Raw genomic sequence first — 27,403 nt, 5'->3', positions numbered from 1 at the left:
GTACGGCGTGAGTTATCTCAAACAAACAGATAGACAGAATAGCGATATTATGTACATACATATATATATATATATATATATATATATATATATATATATATATATATATATATATATATATATATATATATATATATATATATATGATATGTATGTATGTACAAGTTAAATACCATATATATTTGTCACTCCGGGGCAACACGTTATGAAAAATGGAGAAATATAAATTAAAAAAATAGCAATAAATAAAATAATGCAGTATAATTTTAGTTTCAACGAAATATGTGCATTATGAATTTTTTCTTTAATCATTCAAAATATTACGAATGCTAATCAAATTATACTTTTTAAAAATTCATTTAAATTAATATTCCTAGCATTGAAATTAAGATTTAAATTAAAATTCGTATATCAAAGCAAAGCGAAGTATAAACAACAAAATATTTAAACAAGATCCAACTTAAATAATAATATTATACAGCCGACTTTATTATCCAAACACACTAACTCAAAAGCATAAACAACAACAATAATCCTCTGAACCCTAAACTTTTAAACCGAAAATAATTTAAAATCGAATTCATACAAACGACACTATCCAAATTCGACCTTGCAAAAGATTCGATTCAGCAACACATGTGCGATGCGTAAAAATGTAAAACAAACATTGTAATAAAAATAAAAAAAGTTTTCGACTCGAATAAGTTTTTATCGAGTGCCTTTGCATATTTAACCAATATGTATGCAAATTGCTAACGTGCACGAGCGTTCTTATAAAACTCCCCTCCCCCACCCCCCACCCACATATTGCACATTAATTTTAAACGATATGCGAACCTTTTGATACGACTTTTAAGTTCGAGCATAGTTCCCGGCAAGTGTCTTGCATTTTTAAAGTCCACTATCGAATTTCGCACTTAACGGCTCGTAAATTTCGCGTTTTAACATCTTCGAAACATACAAAACTTATACGGGAGATGCGACGCGAAAAAAAAAATAAACATAAATTGTGAGACAATTCGCGTCTGTTATACAGGGCCGGCTTTCGGCTTAACGTCTTGCATTGAATAGGGCGGCCGTAAAAACGGCAACAAAACGCCCTCTTTTCGAGACACGTTTATGAAGCAATCCACTCTCGGGTTATTATTATGACGATATAAAATACTGCAATAAAATAAAACGTTGAGTTGTGGCAGTTTTTCTTTTCGTGTGCGGTCGCACATTCCACTTTAGAAAGAAAAATGTACAAAAAAAAAAACAGTAATGCTTCAAACGAAACTAATGTGTCCGTTGATGTGACAACGACTGGTTTTAGAAAGGATTTTAATCAAAGTGTGGTGTGGTATAAAAACACCAATTGTTCTACCGAATCACTTTTTCTACGACAACAATAAAAAATATCGGATGTAACCAACCCACGACTTTATCTATGTATTTGAGGAATGTAAGAAGATTTCAAAACAAGATTCGGTAACTAAGCATACATTTTCTATTCATATCTGTGCTATCATTGTGTCTGGACGTGTTAAATCGTTCTCATTCTACCATGGAGGATATTGTTACTATAAGCCAGAGAATACTCGCGGACCTTTCAAAAAAAGGATCTGGTGCCAATGTCCTTACCAAGGACAGGGTGCGATACATCAGCGACGAAATTAAAAATATAGTATCCATCGCACGCGTCGCTTTTAATAACCTGGCCTCGCTAAAAATCGCTGTGGAGTCCCTCCAGACTATCCACACTGATGTCGGTGAAATAAAGAGGATGATGTGTCGTCCCTTTCCAGCAGCTCTGGCTCCAGCTGTTTTTGTTGAACCTACAACTCTGCAATCGGGCGAGGTAACATTACGAGAACTCTCCACACTGTCAACTGAATGTAACAATACTACAGTACATAAACAAACACCTGTCAGATGCCCGTATGACGTTATAGCGGCATCCTCTACCGTTTCACCTCCGCCTTATTCAGCTTCAACTTCACTCGCGTCTGCTTTAGCTTCAGCATCTACTCCTGGGTGTGCTACTGTTTCTGCTTCTCCTCCTTCTCCTATAAAACCTGCGAAATCTTACAGTCAGGTCGCAGCGCTATCTTCTACTGCTTCACCTCTGCCATCTTCATCTTCAGCTACACTTACATCAGCTTCTGCTTCAACATCTGATTATGTTCCTGTCTCTTGTGCTCCTGCTTCTGCTTCTACTGTAGATCCTTCAAATTCGTTCAGTCAGGTCGCTGGGACTTCTTCCGGGAGACTGCCATACACTCGTGGATCTGGAGCACCTGATAAAACTTTACAGGTGGCCACTATTCCGAAATTGAAGAATGTACACGTTTTTAATTTGGCAAATAACTGCACTTGTGATACTGTGAAACAGTTCATATTAAATAAAATTAAAAATAAAAGAATCAACGTTTCTCAGGTTGCTAAAACTGACATGTGCTCGTCATTTAAAATTAGTGTAGATACTGAAACTTTTAATATAATTATCAATCCTGAATTTTGGCCTATGGGTACTGGCATAAGAGAATGGTTATTTCTCAAAAAAATCTCTTCGAAACCGATTGCCCAAACCCGTGACCCGTAACATTAAACTTTATTATCAAAATGTGCGGGGTTTAAATACAAAACTCAAGGAATTCTACAACAACGCCGCTTCTAGATCTATTGACGTCCTTGCTATTACTGAAACATGGCTAAACTCATCTGTACATGATGCCGAAGTACTTGACAGCAGTTTCAATATATATCGCCATGATAGATCTGCCAGAGGTGGTGGTGTTCTTCTAGCAGTTAAAAATACAAATATTATTTCGGTTGAAAGACTTAGTCATCTTGAGGACATTCATGAATGTGTATGGCTAAAACTAAGATTTGTTAACATTCCTTTTTTTATATACATATGTACTATTTATTTTCCACCAAGATCTCCACCAAATATTTATAAGCGATTTTTTGATTTAATTATATCTAATTATTCACATTTAAGTAATGGTCGCATTTTTATATCTGGAGATTTTAATCTGAATTCTTCTAACTGTTTTCCTGATGACCTTAATTTTTTTATATCTTTATTCAACTTAAAACAAATTAATACTATTCGAAACTATTTTAATAATTCCATGTTGGATTTTCTATTAACAAATTTAGATTGTCAGAATATTATTATTTCAAATTCAGTTGATTCCTTGGTTCCTGAAGACAGCTATCATCCTGCTCTTGATATTCATTTAAAATTAACTATAACTTATTCCTCACTTCGTTTAATAAATAACTGTCTTAATACCTCTGTCCTAAATGGATGGTTATTTACAAATGTTGATTTCAAATATTTAAATGATATTCTTTGTAATTGTCAATGGGAGCGAGTTTATGAGTGCAAAGATGTTAATTTGGCCCTCTCTAATTTCTATGACATTATATATTCTATTTTTAATGATTGTTTTCGGTTGAAAGGATTAGTGACGAGTAAAAGGATTTATCCGCCTTGGTTTACTAAAGAAATTATTAATCTCTTAAAAAGTAAATATCAAACACATAAACTCTGGAAGAAATCGAGCAATCCTCTTATCTTAAATAATTTCCGTATTTTACGTACGGAAATTAAGAAATCAATTAATAATGCATATAATGTTTATGTAGCTGATTGTGAAAGTTCCATAGTTAAAAACCCTAAGAAATTCTGGAACTTCATCAATTCTAAACGTGTAAATCGTGTAAAGTCGACCATTATGTACAATGATTCTGGATTGTTAGAGGGTGATCAAAACATTGCTAATGGATTTGCCGACTTTTTTAAATCAGTTTTCAATAATCCTACTGATTCCATGGAACCTACCAATGACTCGGAATTTACTTTCCCCACTTTAGCGATTAATCATCTTGACTCTTCCGATCTGAAATATGGCTTTCTAAAGTTAAAAAATATTTATTCTTCCGGTCCTGACTCCATCCCTAATTACATCCTAAAAGGATGTGAGGTTAGTCTCTTAGAACCTTTAAAATTCATTTTTAATTTAATTCTAAGGAACTCTTCATTCCCCAATTTATGGAAATGCTCTAAAGTAACTCCTATTCATAAGAAGGACGATAAATCTTGTGTAAGGAACTACAGACCAATAACTATCTTGTCAGCGCCAGCCAAAATGTTTGAGGTAATATTACACAGATACATTTTTAATCACTTTCAAAGTATGCTCATTGATCAGCAGCATGGCTTTCGTCCGGCCAGATCAGCTATTACCAACTTGTTATGTTTCTCTAATGACATAACCAGCACTTTGGATTGTAATAATCAAATGGATGTAATATATACTGATTTTGAGAAGGCGTTTGATAAAGTTGATCATAAAATTTTGGTTAGTAAATTAAGTTTTATTGGATTTACTTATAATCTTGTTGGTCTTTTTATTTCTTATTTACAGGATCGACGTCAATTCGTTAAGTTTGGGAGTTGCTTTTCTTATGAGTATGTTGCCACTTCTGGGATTCCCCAAGGATCAAATCTTGGCCCTTTATTATTCCTAATATTTATCAACGATATTCAATCTTCTATTCACCATTCTAAATTTTTATTATATGCGGATGACTTAAAAATCTATAAGAGAATAATTGATTTACCTGACGCTCTTTATTTGCAAGAGGATTTGAATTCTATTTATGAATGGGCTAATGTTAATAAACTTCCCTTCAATATCCTAAAGTGTCGGGTCATTTCTTACTCTCGTTCTCGTTCTCCTATTAATTATCCGTATAAATTTCATGATTCTCTTCTTCAGAGAGAATTATTTATATCTGATCTGGGAATAGTCTTCGAAAATAGTTGGAGTTTCAACATTCACATTGAGAATATCTGTGATAGGGCAACAAAAATCCTTGGATTCGTAATCCGTAATTCGTCCGAACTAGGGCTCACTGCCATTCGTCTCTTATATTGTACATTAGTTCGCAGTGTGCTCGAGTTTGGCTCCATTATATGGTCTCCCTATCAACTTCGTTACTCTCTAATGTTGGAACGAGTCCAAAGGAAATTCCTTAGATTTTTATATCTGAAGACATTTGGATTTTATCCATATCTGTTCCCTAGTGCCTTTGTCTTGGGATCTTTGGGTTTCAACTCCCTGGCAAAGAGAAGAGATTTATTTCTTGGGAAACATTTCGTAAAATTACTTAGAGGAGAGATTCACAATCCCACTATCCTGGAGAAACTAAAATTCTGGGCCCCGGAAAATCGTAGAGTTTTAAGAAAACATGATATATTTTTACCAATTAGGGCTAAATCAAACGTGCTCATGAACTCCCCCCTCTCGAGAGCTGTTCGACTCCTCAACTTACTGGCACATTACTTGGACCTATTCGATGCCAGTTATGTTGAGTTGGTGGAACACATCCTAAATAGCACGATATAAATTTTTCAATCTTATTTCTTTGTTTTTATTTTGTGTACATATTTTTTACTTGATTTTTATTATTTTTTTATGATGTTTTTTTTTTATTTATGATTTTTATTATATTCTTATGTTTTTTTTTTATTTATGATTTTTATTATTTTTTTTATGGTGTTTTTTTTGTAATTTTTATGATTTTTATTATTTGTATTAAAATCACATTGACGCTTTGGGGCAACCTGTCAAGTCTCTGTGGTATTGATTTTTTAAAATAAAATAAAAAATAAAATAAGACAAAAGTTCTACTTCTGGTTGTCGGATTTTGTTCAAATTTTTTTTATTACTTAAAATCACTATACATATTATTATACACATTACATATCAAGATAAAAATAATTTAAAGGTCAAAATAAAATAATGAAATATTGTTTTTAAAAAAATTATAACTTCCGATTTACGAATTCTGAACAAAACCTTATCAACACTAAATTAGTACATAAAGAATACAAATATAAATTCTCAGCTTGATACGTCGTGGGGTGTGAAAAAATCACGTGGTCACAACATTTTTGACTTTTCTAAGAGGAAAAACCCCACTTCCGGTTTATTGAATTTAGTGATTTTTTTTTATTATTTTCAATTATATTGATACAAAGATTATACTTGATTTTTTTCGCGAAGAGCACATATGTTTAAGGGTTCGAAAAAAATAGTGGAAGAAAATTCGAACAAGAGTAAACTGGCACTTCCGGTTGACGGATGCTCATCAAATTTTATATGTAACTTTCATCAGGCTTAAACTTCTAGATATGAAATTTTGGTTCAATAAATTAAAAGGTTTCTGAGAAAAATATATAAAACCTAGATTCTCTATAGTTAAAGTACTACTTTTGGCTGCGGTAAAAATATTTAAAAAATATGAAGGTGTAATTTCTGTTAAATGCAAAAAAATCAGCTTGATTCGGTTAGCGGTTTGGGAGATAATTGAATTCAAAAACTTAAAAAAGAGGATACCTATATATTATATATAAGAGAAGGTACCATTTTCGGTCAAAAATTTACGTCATATCCATAAGAATTTCAGGAATTGTAAAGTTTCAGTTCGATAGGACATAAAAAATACACAGACATACATTTTTTTCTATATCATGAAAACGTAATCAGTGATCGATTCTGAGTTCGAATCAGTCAAAATCTCGAGTTCGAATATTTGTATGTATGATCACAAAACTTCGTCTATTGTTACTACGTACATAGATAAAGTAAAAATTAGCTTAAAACAAATATAAGCTAAAAACTTTAGTCTACAAACATTATTGGAACAAAATCCCGCTCTCAATTCGCTAAAGATTGTCTTAAATATTAATATTAAATCTATTTTTAAACCGTAAGTAATGCAACCACTGGAAAAAATTCTATTACCTAAATTGCTTAATTTATTATAAGCGAAATTTCCAATAGAGTAAGCCGCGCAGAATTAGTTTATCTCGGAATTATATGCGCTTTCGACAAAATAAAAAGTTGAAATTGTTCGTAGCTCCAAAGCTACATCACCCGTGAAACTGAATTTAAGTTTCAGGGCTAAAACTTGAAGGGACTCGAATAGCGGAATACTTAACTAACAACCCAGCGAGTAAAAGTATGAGGAAAATTATTTTGATTTTATCTACTTTAAACCGTTCGAAATTCACAACGTGATTACACAGCTTCCTGTAAACCGAAAGGAAATAAAATACACAAAAAAAAAATCAGCAATCGAGCATAACGAGGTATCATTTAAACGGATACAACCTTTCTTTTATAGCCACGTCCTGGCTTATGTACTTAAACACAACATTTCCCAGCACTATAAAAACAATAGTCTAGATGGGGAGATTTTTCGTTTTTATTAAGATTATACACACACACGTATATTATACCTATATAGGTGGGTTGGAGGCATTAAAGTAAGCTACAGTAGTTTTTCTGCTGATCGCCGCTTTTCCCCCTTTTTTTTAGCGCGAAAAGGAGTTTTCACTTAATGGTGCTGTCATAACGCCAGAAATGGTGATGGCTTCTAAATAAATAACATTTTTTCAGCTTAAACAAGATTTTCTTCTGTGTAGAAAATAAGCACATACATTGAATACATTATGGCGAAAGTAGCAAGGGAGTTTTTTTTTTGTTTTACGAAAATCGCACACGACACCAAGGTAGAGTGTAGTATGCATAAAAGAAAATAGATTTCTTTATACAGGGGAGAAGAGCTCTATAACTTTATTTCACAGTTTTGCATTTAAATTTGTAAGGAAAACGAAACCAATTTATTCCAAGAACAAAGGCGACAATGAAAAATGAACTATTTAATTGTTCAATGGATACTTCATTATTGTTAGAAGCAAACTATTTATATTAAATTCATTATAATCAGTATAAAAGCGTATTATTTATAATTGAAGAGTATATGCAGAATCCAAAACGGCAAACTCCATATTGATTTTCTTTCAGTTTTAATCATAAAAACGTTTCTTCCTTCAAGTACATACACACATACGTACATATATAAGATACATTTTGTACTAAATAGTTAATGAAAAATAAACGATTAATATTTTTATATATAAAATACAATACCCGTATTTATATAATATATTTATCTGTTTATTTTAATTTAATTAGAAATTTCATATTTAATAAATAAATAATAAATGAATGATATACATAGGTGTACATATGAGCTGTTACGTTTGAAAGTGGCACTTTTCTTCATTTCTAATATAATGTTCTGCGTTTAAAAATATTTAAAAATACGGGTGGCTTGTAATACTTTTATTCTGATTTTCTGAGATATTTCTGACATATGTAACTAAAATAAGTGATTATAATTTGTGAATTAAGTTAGACAGGAATAGTGTTTTTGGAACTGAGAATTTGATTTCCGCCACTTTTGAATATAACGGCTCATATACATATACATATTTAGGGTTTGCAATTTGTCAATACGTCATTGGCAAAGCTTTATCGAAGTGACTAACAAGGTAATAAGTAGACATTCACAGGCTCAGTATCACTCTGTAATTTTGTGGCATAATATATTGTAATCTTTTATTATTTGCTAACATTTGGACCATAAAATAATCCGACGACAGAAGATATTCAGAAACTAGATGAATTTGCTGTATTGCAAGCATCGTAGCTACTCTACGATAGATCATTACGCTTATGAGGACTTTTACTATTATTTTTCTAATAAATAAATTAAATTTAAGCATGCACGTGATTCAACACCGGGTCAAACGATCCATACACACAGAATACTAATCGATATTCGACACCTTATTCGAAGCGAGTGCGCCCAGAGATTGAAAAAAGGTTCTATACAATGGTAGAAGAGTACGAAAATCCCTCTTTTGTGTATGATTTTTAAGGAGACGACAATTGAACCATATCATCCCTGAAAGCGGCGTGAACTTGCACAAATCCCTTTCGTTCTCGTCCTGAATATTTTCAGAAGGATGTGCAAAATAAAAAAAAAAACACAACAGGGAAAAGGTCTTCAAAATCAAACCGTCCGCTTCTCTTCGAAGGGAATCAAAATAGTAAGTAAGTGCAGGGCTGAAGATGACCATTGACGTAGAAATTCGTCTGCAGATAAATCGGCAGAAGAGTCTAGTATTTTAAATACTAGCAATATGTATATGGATCTTCCAATAGGCAAAGTTTTTGTAACACAACAAAATCGGTCGATTGCTAGTTTTGTACGTTGCTGTTTTCTAAGGACTCAAAATATTATTATCTACATATAAACATATATTATTTGAAGCAACTGACAACTTGTCTAAATGATGATTATGAATAACTATGCTATGTATGACTTTTCTATTAAAATAATAGCAAAACTGTATTCAACAAAACATTATCAGAGACGAAGTTTAAGCATATGAAACTACATATGTAGGATCACTCAACCGATTATAATAAGCCATCAGTATGGCTTAATGGTAGCGTGTATATTTAGCACCAAGTAATCAGTGGGTTTGATCCGCCATACTGCTGGTTAGATTTGGGGGTATTTGTGACTCCAAATCGATCGTTTCTGCCAATTTTATCTGATCATTGTTGAAACGGTTCCACAAAATTGGCAAAATATCATCTTTCCTGTTGTCACAAATCATCTGTATTTATTGTGTGTATAATTTGTAAAAAATATGTACAAAATCTAAATCCATAGATGTCTCAATGGATTAATTCTGTAAATCAATTATTTAATTGTTATTTCATGTTCTTCAACTTCTGGAAATACAGTGATTTATGCTGCATTGTTTATTCAGGAAGGCGCATTGGGGTCTTCCTGTCAAGCCTTCCTGGTGTATATCTATGTAATAATAAAATAAAATACATATATTGTGTGCAAAAGCCTTACCTGTTTGAGTAATTTGATAAATTGTTGAAAAATATCAAAGACAGACATCGTTAGTATCTAAAGATCGGATACAAAAAAATTTGCCGATTTGTCTGCATAAGGGTTTCTAAGTGAATGGTCACCTTTTAAACGGGCGAGAATTTTCGCATGGCGAATTATCCATCATAGCCCCCGAGGCGAACGGAGATATATTTTCACTTTGTGACCGAATTACTTGCTCTGAATCGAACAGACGTCACAAATCCTCGCTCCAGTAATTAAAGCGAATTGAAGCAGTGAAAGGAAGTCGCATGAAAGTAAACGGTCGACAAACCCGAACGTCTCCTTCGCCCGAACGGATTTCATAGGTATATATCTTTGCTTCAATGCAAATTCGTTTTAAATTGAATAAATAATCAATAGCTCGGATTTTCTCATTTTTTTTTAATCGAGCTTTCAATGAAAATAAAGTAAAAATGGGATTCGAAACGATTCTATAGAAACATTGCAACTAACATATACGAGTATGTTTGCGCTCGTGTGAATGTGAATTTCAATGCGCATTATATTTAAGCGCTGTGCTAAAATATTAAATGTATAATATGAATTTTAGGCATCTATAAATATAATATGAATTTTACGCGTCTATAAATGTATGTGCATATTATTCCAATTCCGGGAAATGTATTTATGTAACGTAAATATTTATAGCAAAAATATTTGCGCAAATGTAATCTGAAATTAAATCACTAGAATTGGTATATTATTCTATAAATGTAGAGTTGGTATATTATTCTATATATATTATTCTATGTATGTATGTACATACATACATGCATACATAAATATAACCAAAATTATATACATACGGCTTTATGTAAAATTGATTTAACTTACTAAGACGGAATAGTTATATTTATAAAATAAACTCACATATTATTTTACAATTTTATGTGGCATAGGTCCACCTTTCTTCATTTCGGGAAATATCTCGCAAAAAATTGCATATAATGTTTTGCGTTTGACAATATTTAAAAATACTGGTGCTTTTCCAATATTCTGGAGATATTGCATTGAAGGAAGTGATAAAATTGTGTGAATTAACAAATATAAAAATGAAAATTGGATTTCCACTACTTTTTCAAATAGAAAGGCTCATGTATATAATATACTATGTAGTGTTTTTACCCGGCTTCGCTCGGTATTTGTAATATAATTTGAAATATAAACCGCTTAAATATGGTTAATGTAATAGTAAAAAATCATTTGGTTTTTTTTATTAAATTTATTTGAATCGATAAAAAATAATATTCAATATCGTCTCTTTCGAAATTATATATCAGATTACTAGTGGGTTCTCAAATGCGGCCACTGGACGATTATGCCAGTGGCCGCATATAAATATATAGAAGTATAAATTATGTAAAAAAAGAAAAACTCATCATATATATAAAGATGGTAATCTGTGTGTGTGTGTGTGTGTCCTAACGCTCGCCGAACATAATGAATGAATCGATAAAAATCGATAAAGAGTATCACGGTCTCAACCACGACACCAAAGCCGCTTCTTGATTTTGCATTTTTTTTTTAAACATTAATTGAAATATTCCTTCTCGCCATATAAAAATACGTAATTATAATAATTTTATTTAGCGAGGTTTCGAACCATTTTTTTTTCTTTTCATATAAAACAATTAAATATATTTTTAATTAAATTGAAATTATTGAAATTGAATTGAAATTATTTATACATATTTTGACGATATTCGAAAAAAATTGATTTTATTTACAGGCGGGCCGCGCCGGGAATCGAACCTCAGACCTCTGATTCCAAACGCGATGTGCTCACGGGCCCGCGCCACACGCCATATCCTCGCCCAGAATATGTGTTGTAAATACACATCATATGAATATGTACTTAATTTGTTATGTGTAATAATAATATTCAAAGTTACGAGGTCAATGACCGTTTGTGTATAATCGGAAAATTTTACATTTTGTTAACTTTAACTTTAAGAATTGAAAATTATTACAAATAAAGAATTGAAAACTATCTATGAGAGTCTACGAAAATAACGGTTCCAGTTCCGGATTTTTTTTTAGGTATATACGAGTATATAATAATTTTATACCCATGTGATGATGTTTCATAGGGCTATTCACTAGTATGTATAGATATATTGATAATATCTCAAATATATGAAATCTAAATTTGTATACTAATACATATATATCAATTTATATATGTAAATTTCAATGTGAAATACTTAAACTATACCGTAATAAAATTTGTATTTATAAGTACATATACATATATATATATACGTTGCATACGGATTATAAATAAAAACAGCTTGTAATATACCTATTTTTCCCAGCTTCATGTGAGATTTCATTCAGAAGAGAAGTCAATTTAAGCTTTTCATATAAGTTGATGGCCGGAATTAAATCGTCTAGGAGTTGCACTTGCTTACCATTAATAAACATATATTTTGCTTATGAAAATAGTTGCAAATAAATCAATGCAAAGGACAAATCACATGATTTTAAAGGCTGCTAACCAGGACACTTCTTAAAATTCGATTATTAAACTTTGAATGAAACGAAGCGATTTTTTGATGATTTGTATGAGATGTACTGTCATCTTGCTGAAGCTGGTGTTGATTTATAACCGTTTTATTCAATCAAGACTGAGAAAAACTTTAATTAGCATACAATTAGCACTTAAGGAGAACACAAACGAAGCAATTTATTTCCGGCAATCCAACAATCCAACAGATTGCTCTATTGCTGAGCAATGAATTGACGAGCAACTACATACATACATAGTTTCCCAGCTGAGAAAAACAATGTTTGCAATATCAGATGAAGGTTTACACAAATATGTATATGATACTACAAAACGTCGTTTTATTTCAATTTGATCAAAATTGCAACTGGAAAAGTAATCTTTGTTCGATAAAAGATCTCCAAGTACAAAGCTAGCTCGGTAAATTGCTCGTAAGATTACCGTAGTATGCAATTTTCCAAGCGAATAATCGTAATTTGTTTGTACTATACTTCAAGAAACACCGATATTTTTTTATTTATTTTTATTCATATTATACCAGGAAGGCCTGACAGGTAAACCCCAATGTGCCTTCCTGGCCAATTACATACACATGTAAATCGAAATGTATGTCGAATCGAAACGACTATTATATGACATCTATGGTGAAAAATCAGACGAAACCTGAGATTCAACAACACCTCAAGGTTTGTAACGGAAAATTGGGAAGAAAAAGCCAATTTGACAGGAACCGTTTCAATGAAAATCAGAAAAATTGGAAAATTCTGATAAGAAATGGACCAAATCAAGGTCGGGCCAACAGTGACTCTAGTGGGAATCGAACACGTGACATAATGCACGATAGAATTCAACACTAGACCACCTGCTGGTTATATATATTTATTTACAAATTTATTTTTACATACATATTTTTACATACATATATACAAATATACCAGGAAGGCTTAACAGGTAAACCCCAAATGCGCCGTCCTGGTCCATATAATTATTACATAGATACATGTAAATCTAAACAATATCTGACATCTATCGTCAGATATTACAAATATCGTATTAATACGATAAATAACGATGAATAGCTTTGATGTAACAATACGAATTTTATATTCGATAAACAACCGCAGATACATCTATGGTGAGCAATACGGCGAAACCTAAGATTGGGAAGGAAACGCCAATTTTACAGGAATCGTTTCAATGAAAATCAGAAAAATTGGCAAATTCTGATAAGAAACGATCGACCTTGAAAAATCAAGCTGGTCAATAGCGAGACTTGGCGGGAATCGAACTCGTAACATCAAGTACGAGATAATTCAACATTCACCACTAGACCACGCTACTGGTTAATATCCATATAAGGCTGCTGCTGAGATAGGTACACATAAGATATCACTGAAAAAAATTAATAAATTATTCGACTTTCGATGTCGAAGCCTTCCAAATGGTAAATAATTGCCTAACTTGAAACTATTTTGTCACCGATTTTTTGATGCTTTAGAATTAAGAGCCTGAGCTTTCAGGTTCAAAGCTCAAAATTCGATCACATGACTGCACCTTCACCGAAGTCTATCTTTATGGAGTCCATGGATTCGTTTTATGGTTAAAATATGTGCGGCTTCCGTAAAGACGCCCACACACGCGTGGTCTTTTCGGTTCTTCGACGGCGCGACAATGTTGTTTCGTTCACGGCCATTGTGTTTATTCGGCAGGTGATTTATTTCCACTTTTGTTGTTGTGACACAATGGCAGGCGTTTTTACCGCCAGATAAGGGTTGGAAGTCTAGAAAGAGGAACGGTGGGAAGCAGAAAGGGAGAGAGGGCAGGGAAGGGAGGGAATACAGCCGCCAACTTACGCACAATTTTATCATAAAAGAGCAATCATTTCGGTTCGTTCTCACTTTATTTCCAGAACCCCTTTCACTGTTTAGATATTCAATTTCGGCGGTATCTAAATATTAGATAAAAAGCTGTCTGTACCCTATATATGTATGCGTATTATGAAACCTATACCCTATATATGTATGATGAAACTTTTTCTGAAATAAAGCACATAATGGAAAAATGCACTCGAGATAGTTGCACTCTCGAGACATCCAAACTTTCTAAGATGCTCAAAGAGAACTAAAGCAATATAATTCCTCAAAAAAGCGTCAAGGGGTGTTGTTATCCGAGGGTGCTAACCTTGTTTTGTGGAATTATATTGCTTATAAGTTCTTTTTGAGCGCCTTTGAAAATTATGAGTTTTCGAAACTGCGCTACTATTGAGTGCAATTTAGTGCATCTTTCCGGGAACCAGCATATGTATATGTAGGTGCTACTTTAGTATGCGGTCTACCTTAGCATGCGATCTACCTTTGAATCGCAGTCGACTATTTTTTTTTATTTGTATCGTAGCAACGACCTGTTTATTATAATTTTTATTTTTTCCTGCCGCCCCATAATGTTATCGAAGCATTTCTATCAAAATATCATCAGCAGCGAAGAAAATACCGACCCTAACAACCTAATCTTAAATAAATAAGGTCAAAGGTTCAAATCTCAGTTGAAAGCATAATTAATGATTAAAGTTATTTCTGTAGCATTGATACTTAATATATTATTATTTTTTATTTATTAATTAGTAACTAGGCGCACGCATTTGTGCACGACACAAAGTGAGGACATTGTCGTTATGACGTCTATACATACGAACAATCAATAGTGTGACAAAATAAGCATTTTTATGTAAAAATGTATATACACATGCTTATGTAACCATCAGCATGGACTAGTGGTTAGCATATTATGCTTTCGAGCGGAGCAGTCACGGTTCGATACCCACTAGTAACTGCTGGCAAGACCTTGGTTTGTGACTCCAGTTCAACCATGTGCTATCAAAGTTTGTTAATTTTTATGATTTTCATTGAAAGGGTTCTTATAAAGTTGACATATGCTTTCCAATCTCATTTGTAAATCTCAAGTTGTTCAGCATCTTATGTAAGGTTCTTCGATTTGTATAATAAAATTCCGCAAAAATATCTCCATAGATGTCTTTGTGGATAATGTTCGTATAAATTCGTATTGTATAAATATTTGTATTGACGTATTGTATGCTACTTTGCAATTTTTGACCATAGATGTCATATATAATGTAAAAATATAAAATAAAAAGCAAAAATATGTCATTGTTGATGATTTTTGTATGAATTTACACTGTATAAATGCTTGTGTTGATCGTATTGTATGCTACTTTGCAATTTTTGACCATAGATGTCGTATATAATGTAAAAATATAAAATGAAAAGCAAAAATATGTCATTGTGGATGATTTTTGTATGAATTCACACTGTATAAATGCTTGTGTTGTTCGTATTGTATGCTACTTTGCAACTTTTGACCATAGATGTCGTATATAGTGTAAAAATATAAAATAAAACGTAAAAATATGTCATTGTGGATGATTTTTGTATGAATTCACTCTGTATAAATGCTTGTATTGATCGTATTGTATGCTACTTTGCAACTTTTGACCATAGATGTCGTATATAATGTAAAAATATAAAATAAAAAGCAAAAATATGTCATTGTGGATGATTTTTGTATGAATTCACACTGTATAAATGCTTGTGTTGATTGTATTATATGCTACTTTGCAATTTTTGACGATAGATGTCGTATATAATGTAAAAATATAAAATAAAAAGCAAAAATATGTCATTGTGGATGATTTTTGTATGAATTCACACTGTATAAATGCTTGTATTGATCGTCTTGTATGCTACTTTTCAATTTTTGACCATAGATGTCGTATATAATGTAAAAATATAAAATAAAACGTAAAAATATGTCATTGTGGATGATTTTTGTATGAATTCACACTGTATAAATGCTTGTGTTGATTGTATTATATGCTACTTTGCAATTTTTGACGATAGATGTCGTATATAATGTAAAAATATAAAATTAAAACCAAAAATATGTCATTGTGGATGATTTTTGTATGAATTCACACTGTATAAATGCTTGTATTAATCGTATTGTATGCTACTAAGCAACTTTTGACCATAGATGTCGTATATGTATAATGTAAAAATATAAAATAAAACGTAAAAATGGTGATACGACAACTCGTTCACAGATTTTTCGTAAGCCGAGGATGCGCTCCAGGCATTACGTATACGGCCATCTCTTTCTCACCCCGTCTGTTCACTAAGATCTCGTTTACTATGCCATTACGTATGCAGCCATCTCTTTCACAGACCGTCTGTTATCGGTGAACAGACGGTCTGTGAAAGAGATGGCTGCATACGTAATGGCATAGTAAACGAGATCTTGGTGAACAGGCGGGGTGAGAAAGAGATGGCCGTATACGTAATGCCTGGAGCGCATCCTCGGTTTACGGAAAATCTGTGAACGAGTTGTCAGGTAACCGTATAAATGCTTGTATTGATCGTATTGTATGCTATTTTTGACCCTAAATGTCGTATATAATGTAAAAATATAAAATAAAAAGCAAAAATATGTCATTGTGATCTATATTAGTACATTCGTCGCTTTGGAGCGATCTGTAAAGGCGAGTGTACATATATCTTCGATTGAAAAAAAAATCAAAGTCATGACTCAAATATATATAGGTATATCTACATTGGATATTGGTAAGTCAAACGACTCCACAAATAAGATGTAGACTCGTTTGATTTTTAGCGACTCCGACTACACAGCCCTGTTTACAACTGTATGTAGCATAACCGTTGGATCACCCGCTATGACTAAAAATATTATATTTTATCAAAAGTGAAAAGGGGACAGGTTGTTTGTCCGGCTCGTTCGCTTTTGTATAAGAAATAAATTCGGGGAACGTTAAAAATCGTAGCCTCTCGGCCGCGAAAGGGTTTTTGAAAGTGTCAAAAATTATACGGTTGCCGTGACGAGCCGCCATTGTGCCGCGGCCATTATTTTGTTGAAACAATGGCGGTATCTTGTCGCCGCTCTGTGTGTTCGCCCTATTGTTATCGTAAATATTTTAAGTGTACATTTTTCACCACGGTCGAAAAAAAATGTATTATAAAAGGTGGCATAAACACGTCCCTTATGGTTTCCGTAAATAATGCAAATGTTATGCTTTGATAACGAAAAAATAAAGTCGAATTAATCCTGTCTACGTAAATAAAAATAATAAAAACAACGGAAATTTTATAGGCCGAAATACAACACCGTATATTGACTCATTCATATTTTATGATGGATAAGCACGTGAAGGCTTTGAAGTCTAGCGGTGCATGATATTATATTATATTAGGTGTGTTAAATCGAATATACATACATACGTGCATATGTAAATGGAGCTGTATTTTTATATGCCCGGCGTTGCTTAGGTGGGTGAATGTCAATAAAAGGTTGAAATAGCGACGTTTTCAAATAAAATTTTTTGCCCGTAATTTTATTATTTACTCGTCTTACAAATTGCTACAAAGCAATGCAATTGTATTTATACAGATCGAGTAAACAGAGATTACTCAATTATATCATCATCTACAGCCATTCACCATCTACTTACTGCTGGTTGAAAGCCTCTCCAACATGCTTTCACTTGTCTCTGTTTTGCGCAACTCTCATCCATTTCAACTAAATTTTGCTAATTTCGTCTACACATCTTCCCTGCGGTCTTCCTTTTACCCTTTTGCATTCTCTCGGGTACCATTCTAGCACTTCTTTTGTCCACCTTTCGTCCATTCTTCTAGCTGCGTGGCCTTCCCATTGCCATTTCAATCTCTTTACTCTATCCACTATATCCACTACTCCAGACATAATTCCTTCCCACGTATTTCGTTTCTTGTTTTTTCTAGTTATGCCAAACATACAAGTTCCATACGTTTTTGCGTGCATTGGATTTTGTGTGGCAACGTATTACAATCTACAGCAATCTGCAATCAACGTATTGCAGATTGTTTGCTGTAGATTGTTATTTTTTGCTTTTTCTTTTTGTTAATCTACTAATTTAATTATTGGGCATTAGGTCCTTCTAGTAATGCCACAACGTTTCAAAACTTTTAAATAAATAAATAAATAATGAAATGTATACCAAATTTGGTGGTTTAAAAATTTTGTATGCATTAGAACTGCAGAATTGCATAGTGGATAGGTATGTTAAGTATGCATATGAATGTGGCAGACTAACCAACGCTTCTTTGTTGGATTTAAAATTAAATCTGTTTTCTTTTTCTTTTTGAGGGGAAATATTTATTTGAGAATTTCGCAATTCTAACAATAAATTTGAAATATTAAATATTTTAAACTAAACTAAAAAGTTTAAAAAACAATAGTTACATATGTAGTTCTGTTAGGCAAAACTACGACCGATTAATTACATATATGCGACTGACATAATACCACAACGACGACAGAATCTTGCGTAGATTATCCAAAACTTATACATACGTTAGATACTTTAACTAAGTAAACTTACTAAAGCTTCTTAGAACAATCACAACAAATAATCCGCTTATGCGTAGATACATCAATTTTGAAAATTCATCAAATATTCAATAGAAATTTATAATATTATATTACACAATAGAAACATCTAATAATTAAATAATACCATTAACCGCACAAGCCTATCATATTACTTTAATACCAATTAACTAACTATAAACAATATAGCTTTGTATCAACCCGTTTTACTTTACAATAATAATACCACAACCAACATCATTAACTTATTTTAACAATATTGTAAAGTAGTGATTTTCAACCGGTGCCAACCCCGTTTCGGCATAAATAAAAGCTGAAAACGGTTTATATTTACGTTGGTAAGTATATGCATATAAATATGTATATCTGAATTCAATGTGTGGCGTGTGTGAAGTGTGCGATGCAAACAGGCGCCTAAAATACGCTAACAAATATGAAATAAAATTTCAAATACTATTTATCCGTTTAGTTGGTTGAAAGCATTTATATAACTATCATAAAGTTATATGCCATAATTGGGCAAAGTAATTATATTTTATTTTATTTTATTATCAATTTATCATGCACACTCGTCTAATATATTGCTCCAAAGCCGCGAGTATGCTAAACAGATTAAGTCTCGAGAAATTATATATTAAATACATAAATATTACATACATACACATAGCCAGCAGTTTTGCTTAGTGGTAGCGTATATATTTAGCACCACTGAGGTCAAAGGTTCGAGTCCTCGCCATCTGCTGGTTAGATTTGGGGATTTTGAGACTCCAAATCGATCGTTTCTCTATCAGAGTTTGCCAATTTTATCTGATCATTGCTGAAACGGTTCCTGAAAATTGGTATTAGATCTTTATGTCTCTAGATGTCTCTATGATTATTATTTCTGATTAATTGTTATATGCTATATATTCTGATTGTATATTTATTACTGTATTTCTGATTTCTGATTGTTTATGTATTCTGTATTTCGTTAACGTACACCCGTCGCATTGGAGCAAATCTTTAATGACGCGTGTATATTGATTTGTAACAATAAAAATAAAATAAAATGTAAATTGAAACAATTCCTGACATCTGCGGTTAGACATTAAAAACATCGTTTACAATACGATCAATAACATTTTTCACGTTACAATACCAATTTTAACATTCAATAAACATCCACAGAGACATCTATGGAGAGAAATCTGGCGAAACCTAAGATATTACAATAATTCAATGGTTGCAATAAAAAATTGGAGAGGAATAGCCAATTTACAGAAACCGTTTCAATGAAAATCAGAAAATTTTTCAAATTCTTTTAAGAAACGATCGATCTCGACAAACCAAGGTCTGGCCAACAACGAGACTTTAGTAGGAATCGAACCCGTGACACCTTGCACGAAAGAATACGACACTCCTTACCACTAGACCACGCTGTTGGTTCTTATTAATTACAGTTAGTCGTTCGTTCACTTTTTCATATAAACATGAACGCACAAGGCGTTCTGATCATGGTTTTGTCAATTGATGGATTGATAGTCTTCCTATACTTATTGTATAACTACTTGAAATATTTTATTTAGGGGAGGCAGCAAACCAAAGGGGATTGTCTTATATTATAATATTCATATCAAGGATAAGATTTATGCAAATGAGGCACGCGAGGCAAAAAAGGTCGCAAACCACTACCTTAAAAGCAATCTTGTGCAAGCAAGTGCAAACAAAGCACACTTTCCAAGAATCGAAACCCACAGAATCCACTAACCGTAAACCACAACGTATTATCATAGCAAACTTAAACTTTGACATATTTTATACACCTTACTAAAACAGATCAGACTCAACCTAAATTGAACTCCCTTCAAATTTACATAAACCCAAATAAGTGTTTCGAACGCTGCAGCCTTACAATTTCCCATCTAGACCTTTATCATCACGATCTAATTTTTTTTTTGCACGATATAATAATACTTCCGATTCCGTTGCCAGCATATTAAAAGGCTTTCCTCACCCTTTAATTAAAGTTCGTCGTAAAGCGCGTATCATACCTTCGTATTTACGCGGCTCGTTTAAAGCAATTATCGAGGGGGTGAAAAGTTACCTAAAAAAAAAAAAAAATTAAATGGAAAAAGGAAAAATAAGCTTACATCGACGAAGCGAAACGGCGAGTTTATTTAAACGGACCGCGTTAATTTGAAAAAATGAGCGGCGATTTGTTCGAGCTTTCCCTGCGAACGAGCCGAAAAAAATTTATTATAGGTATTTCATTCCAATCTGATATTAAAACCGGATATCCAACTTCGATGGCGGGAAAAAAGCGTAACAATAAAGAAAATAAAGGATAAACTTTTCACTGGTGGGTATTTTTAGAAATTAATTTCGTCCACATTGTTACGCCGATTTATTCGGCGTAACATTACGAAATTATACGACACGTACTTTACGAGGCGTACCCCGCCCTTTCGACGACGAAATTCACTGCAAATAGGAGGGGGTGATAAAGCGGGCGAGGGGATGAAACGTCGGGGATGACTTGTAGCGAATTCCAAAATTTCGTATTGGACGACAATTGTGTTACTTTACACGTGTACTCATCGTAAATTGGCCAGACTTACATATATACGAGTGCATTTCGAAAGTCCTAATCTTAAAAAAGATTACAGCATATTTCATACAAGTCTTCAAACAATGGCTGCATGGCGCTCAAAGAACGATGGCATCAATGCAATCTGTTTGTAGATTATTGATGTACACTTCACTTTTAAAAAGCAACCTCAAATAAAGTTATCAAATTATGCAATTGTTGAACTGTTAACGCAATGAAGTGATTTTTGGGTGACTTGTATGGGATTAGGGTTTGCAATACCGGGATTCCGGTATTTTAGCCAATTTTCAGATACCGATATACCGGTTTTGAAAATACGAAATACCGGTATTTTGGTATTAAAACTTGAATGTACATATATATAATTGAAACAAATTTTAATGTAAATATAATTGTATTACGTAGGGGTGGGTGGAGGATCCAAGTAAAAGGCCAACAGTCGTTTCACAGCATTTATTGATGATTAAGGAGATACACGCACTGGCAGTGCTCAGTCCAGAATGACCTGATATCGCCTACGTACCGCCTTATAAAGGGTAGATCTCTCAGGACGTCTAATCTGTTTACCTGTTGTATAGTCATGTATTTGGATATGTATTCCCACGACATTGGGTCTCTCCGTACCAATTCTGAGAAAGGACTAATAACGGTCATTGTTTAGCCTAAATGCACTTAGAGTCCAGATATAATCCTGGAAGTAAGTGCAAGCACTTAGTTAATCCGTTAACATATATCCGTTGGTCTTAAGTGCAAGCACTTAGTTAATCCGTTAACAGATCACATAGTCTCTGGGATTCTATTCGCTTAATCCGCGGTGTACGTAACAATTGATTTGATCGATTGATCGGCCACTGTTTGGATTATGTCTTTCACTTTTATTTACGTTGTAAAATGATATAAATATGTTTTTTATAATAAATTTATTAAGAAATTGATGTTAAATTATTGAACAAGTTTTAAAACTTCATTGCCCGTTTTTTTTTGTAGTACCGGTTTTGATATTTAAAATATCGGTTTTAGTATTTAAAATACCGAAATACCAGTATTGATATTTTTTCCGGTATTGCAAACCCTAATGGGATGTTGCACTGTTCTTTGGAAATCATAGTTTATTTACATATATAAATTTATGTCAAAACATTTATAAAAATATATTTATTTTCCTTTTTTAAATTTATTTCAAAATATTATATAAACAAACACACTGTAAACAAAGCCTTGCAAAAACTGCTGTGTAAATCAAAATTTTTGATGATTTTAGAAATAAAAATGGAACAATAGCATATTTATCATTTAATTTTATATCTTTCAAGTGTTGAATGGTTTGTAGATTACTAATATATATATACATGTACATATGTACATACACTTTGCTTTCAAAATAACCATAAAGAAGGTAATTCAAATGAGATAAATCTGCTTAAAATGATGCAATTATTGAACTTTGAACTTAATGAAGCGATAGTTTGATAACTTGTATGGCATATAGAGCCTTCTTTTTGAAATTAGAGCAGATTAAGACTGTAAATTCAATTATTTTCAATGACCTCACGAGTCATTTTGGATCGTGATGGTTTCAAGAACCATACAACTTCACGTATCAATACATAAAACTTTCGGATGCAATAACAAAATAATTATAATAATAACCAATAGAAAAATAATATGAATATAATAACAAAATATACTTATTTTTAATCAGTACCGGTCTTGAAGTGTAAAATTCATTATAATGATCAATCTTTTGTCATGCAAATAAGAAATATTTCTAGTACTGTTTCAAGTCAAACGATAATTATTCTTATGCACTGGTCTTTGAGTTTCACAATTCTTGTCAAACATTTAGTTTTAATATATCTGTGAGAAATTGCTGAAAAGATATTATGTTGTTAAACATTTCATAATTAAATATGTCATATATACATACAAATATTAATATTGATATTCCTCATTTCATAGGTTTTTGAGCTCTTTTTCCTATTATGCTGTACATTAACATTAGAAGAATATAATATTATGATTACTTACAGAATTAAATTAAAATTGTAAAATAGAAAATTATCAGTAGATCAGTAGCAATTAAAATATATATAAGATGTATTGTGAACATAATTAAGTAATAATAAAAATCATTTAAAAATCAAAATAATCCTCATTGCAAATATAGCTTAAAAACAAACAGTTCTAGTTATGTTTGTATGATAGTTGAAAAGATAATTAATCACAATGCAAATGATTATAATACACGGTCGTATGCCATTACGAATAACAACTATAATTACATTACAAAAATTAAATAATTTTTGATTGAAACGAGTGGGTATAAAACACAATTAATAATTCGTTATCTGTTTGACATTTCACGTTCGCCGCTAAAATCAAACCAAACGTTTGACAAATTGCGTTACGTTTGATAAATACCTTTTCTGTCACGTCTGTTAAATCCTCGCTAATGGTCGACTCAAAATGATCGAGAGTATTCTAAACAGAATGAACGTCGTGTTTTATTTATTTATTATTATTTTAAATGGTTTTATTAAGCTCGACAATTCTATTTGTATGGGTCAAACTTTAAACCCATTTCTGTCAAGCTGGCTTTCTTGAAATTTTGCACACACATATGCATATGTACTATTAAAAGTGATGGTTAAAAACCAATAAGAGCTGTATTGGTTCAATAGTTGCCATATAAATTGATTAACATTCAGTACTTGCATTATATTATGAAATTTTTTGTTTTTCCGTAGTAAATACTCGACTCGACTCGAATCGATTGAACCAAAATGAAAATTTATAAAATAACTTAACATTTTTTTATATTAAAACATTTTGAATATGGTATGAACGATATATGTATTTTCTGGTTGCGATAATCGTGTTTTCAACGTGTAATATACCGTTGGAAAATAATTGATCGAGACGGAAGTTTTTCCTAGTGAGTTTTCCCACGGTAAACAATCTTCCACTTCAAACAATGTTTCGGCAAACACTTTTTTTTCATCCTCATGGAATTAACAAGCCAATAATAGTATGTAGCTGGTGAATTCCCGAGTGATATTTTTATTGAATAAATAAATACATATACGCGGTTATATTGAAATATTTCGCGAAAAATAAATATTTTATCGAAAAAATGTTAATGAAAGAATTGCTTTCTTATATCGGTATGTTTTGTCCATTTATTATTAATGTGTGTATGTATTTACATATATAGGATATACAAATAGCGTGCAAATTGTAAGAGTAATAAATTGCCAAACTAATTGGGTATTCGGATAGTCTTTCATCATTATTAATGAGAAATATGATATAGTTAAAGTATCTGGTGTATTATTTAATAGTCGATTGAGTCATTGATAATCCTATAAACGATATACATACATACAATGTTTATGAGCGAAAATTCTAAGGATACTTTGTGCAATTTATTGATTTTTCAGAAATTGAAACGAAAGTCTTTGTTGGAAAATAAACAAAAAGTCAATTAACTTTTAAATACTATAAATTCGCTTTTGTATATTTAAAGAGACATTTTGCGTCAAAATAGGTCATTTTGGCCTCCTTATATTTCATAGAATTCTTATATTCGTCGGGTAGTTTTTGCGTTTAAATCAAAGCTATGTATACAAAGAAAGCTCTCAGTGACATTTATTTTCAAAATAATCACGGAAACCTGAAAAATGTGACGATTTTATGGAAATAATATTTCTCCCATACAAACACACATTCCGAGCGTGACGCGTTTTATTTTATGGGAACTTTCAGACGATACGTTGACTTTGACTTCTCATTAATCAACCAAAACTTATTATAAATGACTCATTTAAACTGAAATCGATTATTATTTATTTTAAGTTTTATAAAAATACTTGATTAGAATCAAAACTATTCTCAAAACAGAGATATATGAAAAAAAACCAGCTTTTTAGAAATTTTCATCAAGACAAATCGATTGTTTGGAGACACAGGACATTGTTAAAAATCAATGAAATTTCTTATTAAACGTTCCCTTGATATGACACAAGTTTCCACTATAGATTCATTGATGAAAATCTAAAATTAGCATTTTTCTCTCTGGCTTAGTACATACGTACATACATATATCGATGGCTTGGTGCACAGATATTGTATATCTATTTTTTAATTTGTATCGAATTTCAAGTTTGTAGATGCTGGAATAATTCAGGTTTTTCCTTTCGAGGTAATTTATGTGGTATACATACATTACCTTGAAAGGAAAAACCTGAATTATTCCAGCATTTACCTATACAAACCTAATATTCGATACAGATATAGAATTGTAAATAGGTTTTGAGCTCTTTTTCCTATTATGCTATACAATAACATAAGAATAATATAATACTATCATCACTAACAAAATTAAATTAAAATTGTAAAATAGAAAATGATCAGTAGATCAGTAGCTATTAAAATACATATATATATATAAGATGTATTGTGAACTTACATATTTTAGTAATAATAAAGCATTTAAAAATCAAAATCAAATACAAACTTAAATTTCGATACAAATTCAAAAATGGACATACAATATCTTTTCACAAAGTCATCGATGTATATGTACATAATTGTATTATAATTATTGTCATTTTTTGTATGATTATATTAAGTTATATTAATTTTTTTCTCATATATACGATCATAATGACGCAACCTGTAAACGAACTAATTTAATTTTTCAATTTAATTAAATTGCGAGAGTATATTTATGGTTTATTGAAATTTTTTTCCAATACTAACGGTCATATTTTATTTATTACGGTCACATACGGAGTTTAAAAATAATCCATTAAATTTGCAATTATTTTGCGTTGACCAAATATTTTTTTTATAACCGTAATAATTAAATTTTAAAAATACCTAATTAGCAGAATGCGTAATGAAAACAGAAATTGTTCGATTTACGTAATGTAAAATATGTATAAACATGCCGTAAATTTCACACCCTTAAAAAAACCGCAAGCTTAATTCAAATTGCACGACACACTGTACGTAAAAAGCTAAAACGTAAAACACGCCATAAAAGATCCACGTGTCATCGACCCTCAAACATTATAACAAGAGTCCATTCGCCCCATAAACTGACAGCAATGAAATCCACAACACTTAACGACCTAGAAAGGCAAAAAATAAACAAAAATGTCGAGTATCACTTTGGCACCAACCCAAAAGGGGGTGGGGGACAACCAAACATCCAACATAAAAATTGATAACGGGAAATATTCGTTACCACTACCGTAACGGTCTTAAGCAAAAACAAAAAAAAAGTAATAAGACAGACCTCCACAAGCATCCTTGAAATCCGTGCAGCAGTCTCCGAGTTTGAGGCACGCATGGTCACAGTAACAGGGCTTGTCGTTGAGATCCTCGACCACGGCGTTAAGTGGGGCGTTCTGGACTACGCAAGAGGAGTCTCGACCTGGACAGCAAAGCTTGGCCTCGTGACAAGAACCACCCCAGCACGGTGCACTCAACCAAGAAAGTGCACACATGCACCACAACAACGTGCCCTGCATTTGCATTATTGCGTCGGCGATGCTACGAACTCGACGCACCTCACTGAAACTGAAGAATAACATTTAAGAATAGTTTATCAATGTATGATTTTTCATAAATGAGTTTATGTATTTACAGAAATGAACTTTTCAATCATCAGATAAATTAAATCAGCTGATAACTAAAAATAATTGGTATGTATGTAAGCTTATTGTAAAAAAACTAAATGTATGTAAGCTTATTGTAAATCATATTAACAATTAGATACAACATAACTTCTTATTGAATACTTATCTCGCAGATAAAACTCCGTGAAGAGATATACTTTTAGCCGTGAAATGTCAGATTTGACATATTTTGCCAAAAATCAATATATATCGTGTATTACATTACATGAAGCTAGACGCCAAATTTGAAATTTATATATACATATGAGAGTTAAAACTATAAATATTTAAATATTAGAGATAACGAGAACCTATAGAGCAAATTTTATAAAATATAGAGTGAAT

At 32.0% G+C, this 27,403-nt stretch overlaps 2 protein-coding genes across 2 annotated transcripts in view; one reads left to right on the top strand and one right to left on the bottom strand.

The window, feature by feature from the left end:
• The window catches only part of vex (somatomedin B and thrombospondin type 1 domain containing protein vexed), a 188,962-nt gene that overhangs the window by 128,781 nt on the left and 32,778 nt on the right, over positions 1–27,403 (bottom strand). The window contains exon 2 of the mRNA XM_077439715.1: positions 26,677–26,960. Within this exon, the coding sequence (XP_077295841.1) occupies positions 26,677–26,917 (241 nt within the window). The 5' untranslated portion in view covers positions 26,918–26,960. The remainder of the gene's footprint in view (positions 1–26,676; positions 26,961–27,403) is intronic.
• LOC143918236 (uncharacterized) lies at positions 1,769–24,862 on the top strand. Its single transcript, XM_077440013.1, has 3 exons — positions 1,769–2,016; positions 2,074–2,419; positions 24,815–24,862. The coding sequence occupies exons 1-3, from the start codon at positions 1,769–1,771 to the stop codon at positions 24,860–24,862; spliced, it is 642 nt and encodes a 213-aa protein (XP_077296139.1).

The sequence above is a fragment of the Arctopsyche grandis genome, chromosome 10 (assembly GCF_051622035.1).
Source record: "Arctopsyche grandis isolate Sample6627 chromosome 10, ASM5162203v2, whole genome shotgun sequence".
NCBI lineage: Eukaryota > Metazoa > Arthropoda > Insecta > Trichoptera > Hydropsychidae > Arctopsyche > Arctopsyche grandis.
Note: the sequence above shows the minus strand (reverse complement) of the source record. Positions and strands in the feature narration are given on the sequence as shown.

Excerpts from the sequence above, each read along its gene's own strand:
- LOC143918236 (XM_077440013.1), top strand. The coding sequence starts at position 1,769 with ATGTGTCGTCCCTTTCCAGCAGCTCTGGCTCCAGCTGTTTTTGTTGAA. Across the intron at positions 2,017-2,073 it reads GCTTCAGCATCTACTCCTGG|TCAGGTCGCAGCGCTATCTT; the intron begins GTGTGCTACTGT and ends GAAATCTTACAG. Across the intron at positions 2,420-24,814 it reads AAAGAATCAACGTTTCTCAG|AAATTGAAACGAAAGTCTTT; the intron begins GTTGCTAAAACT and ends TTGATTTTTCAG.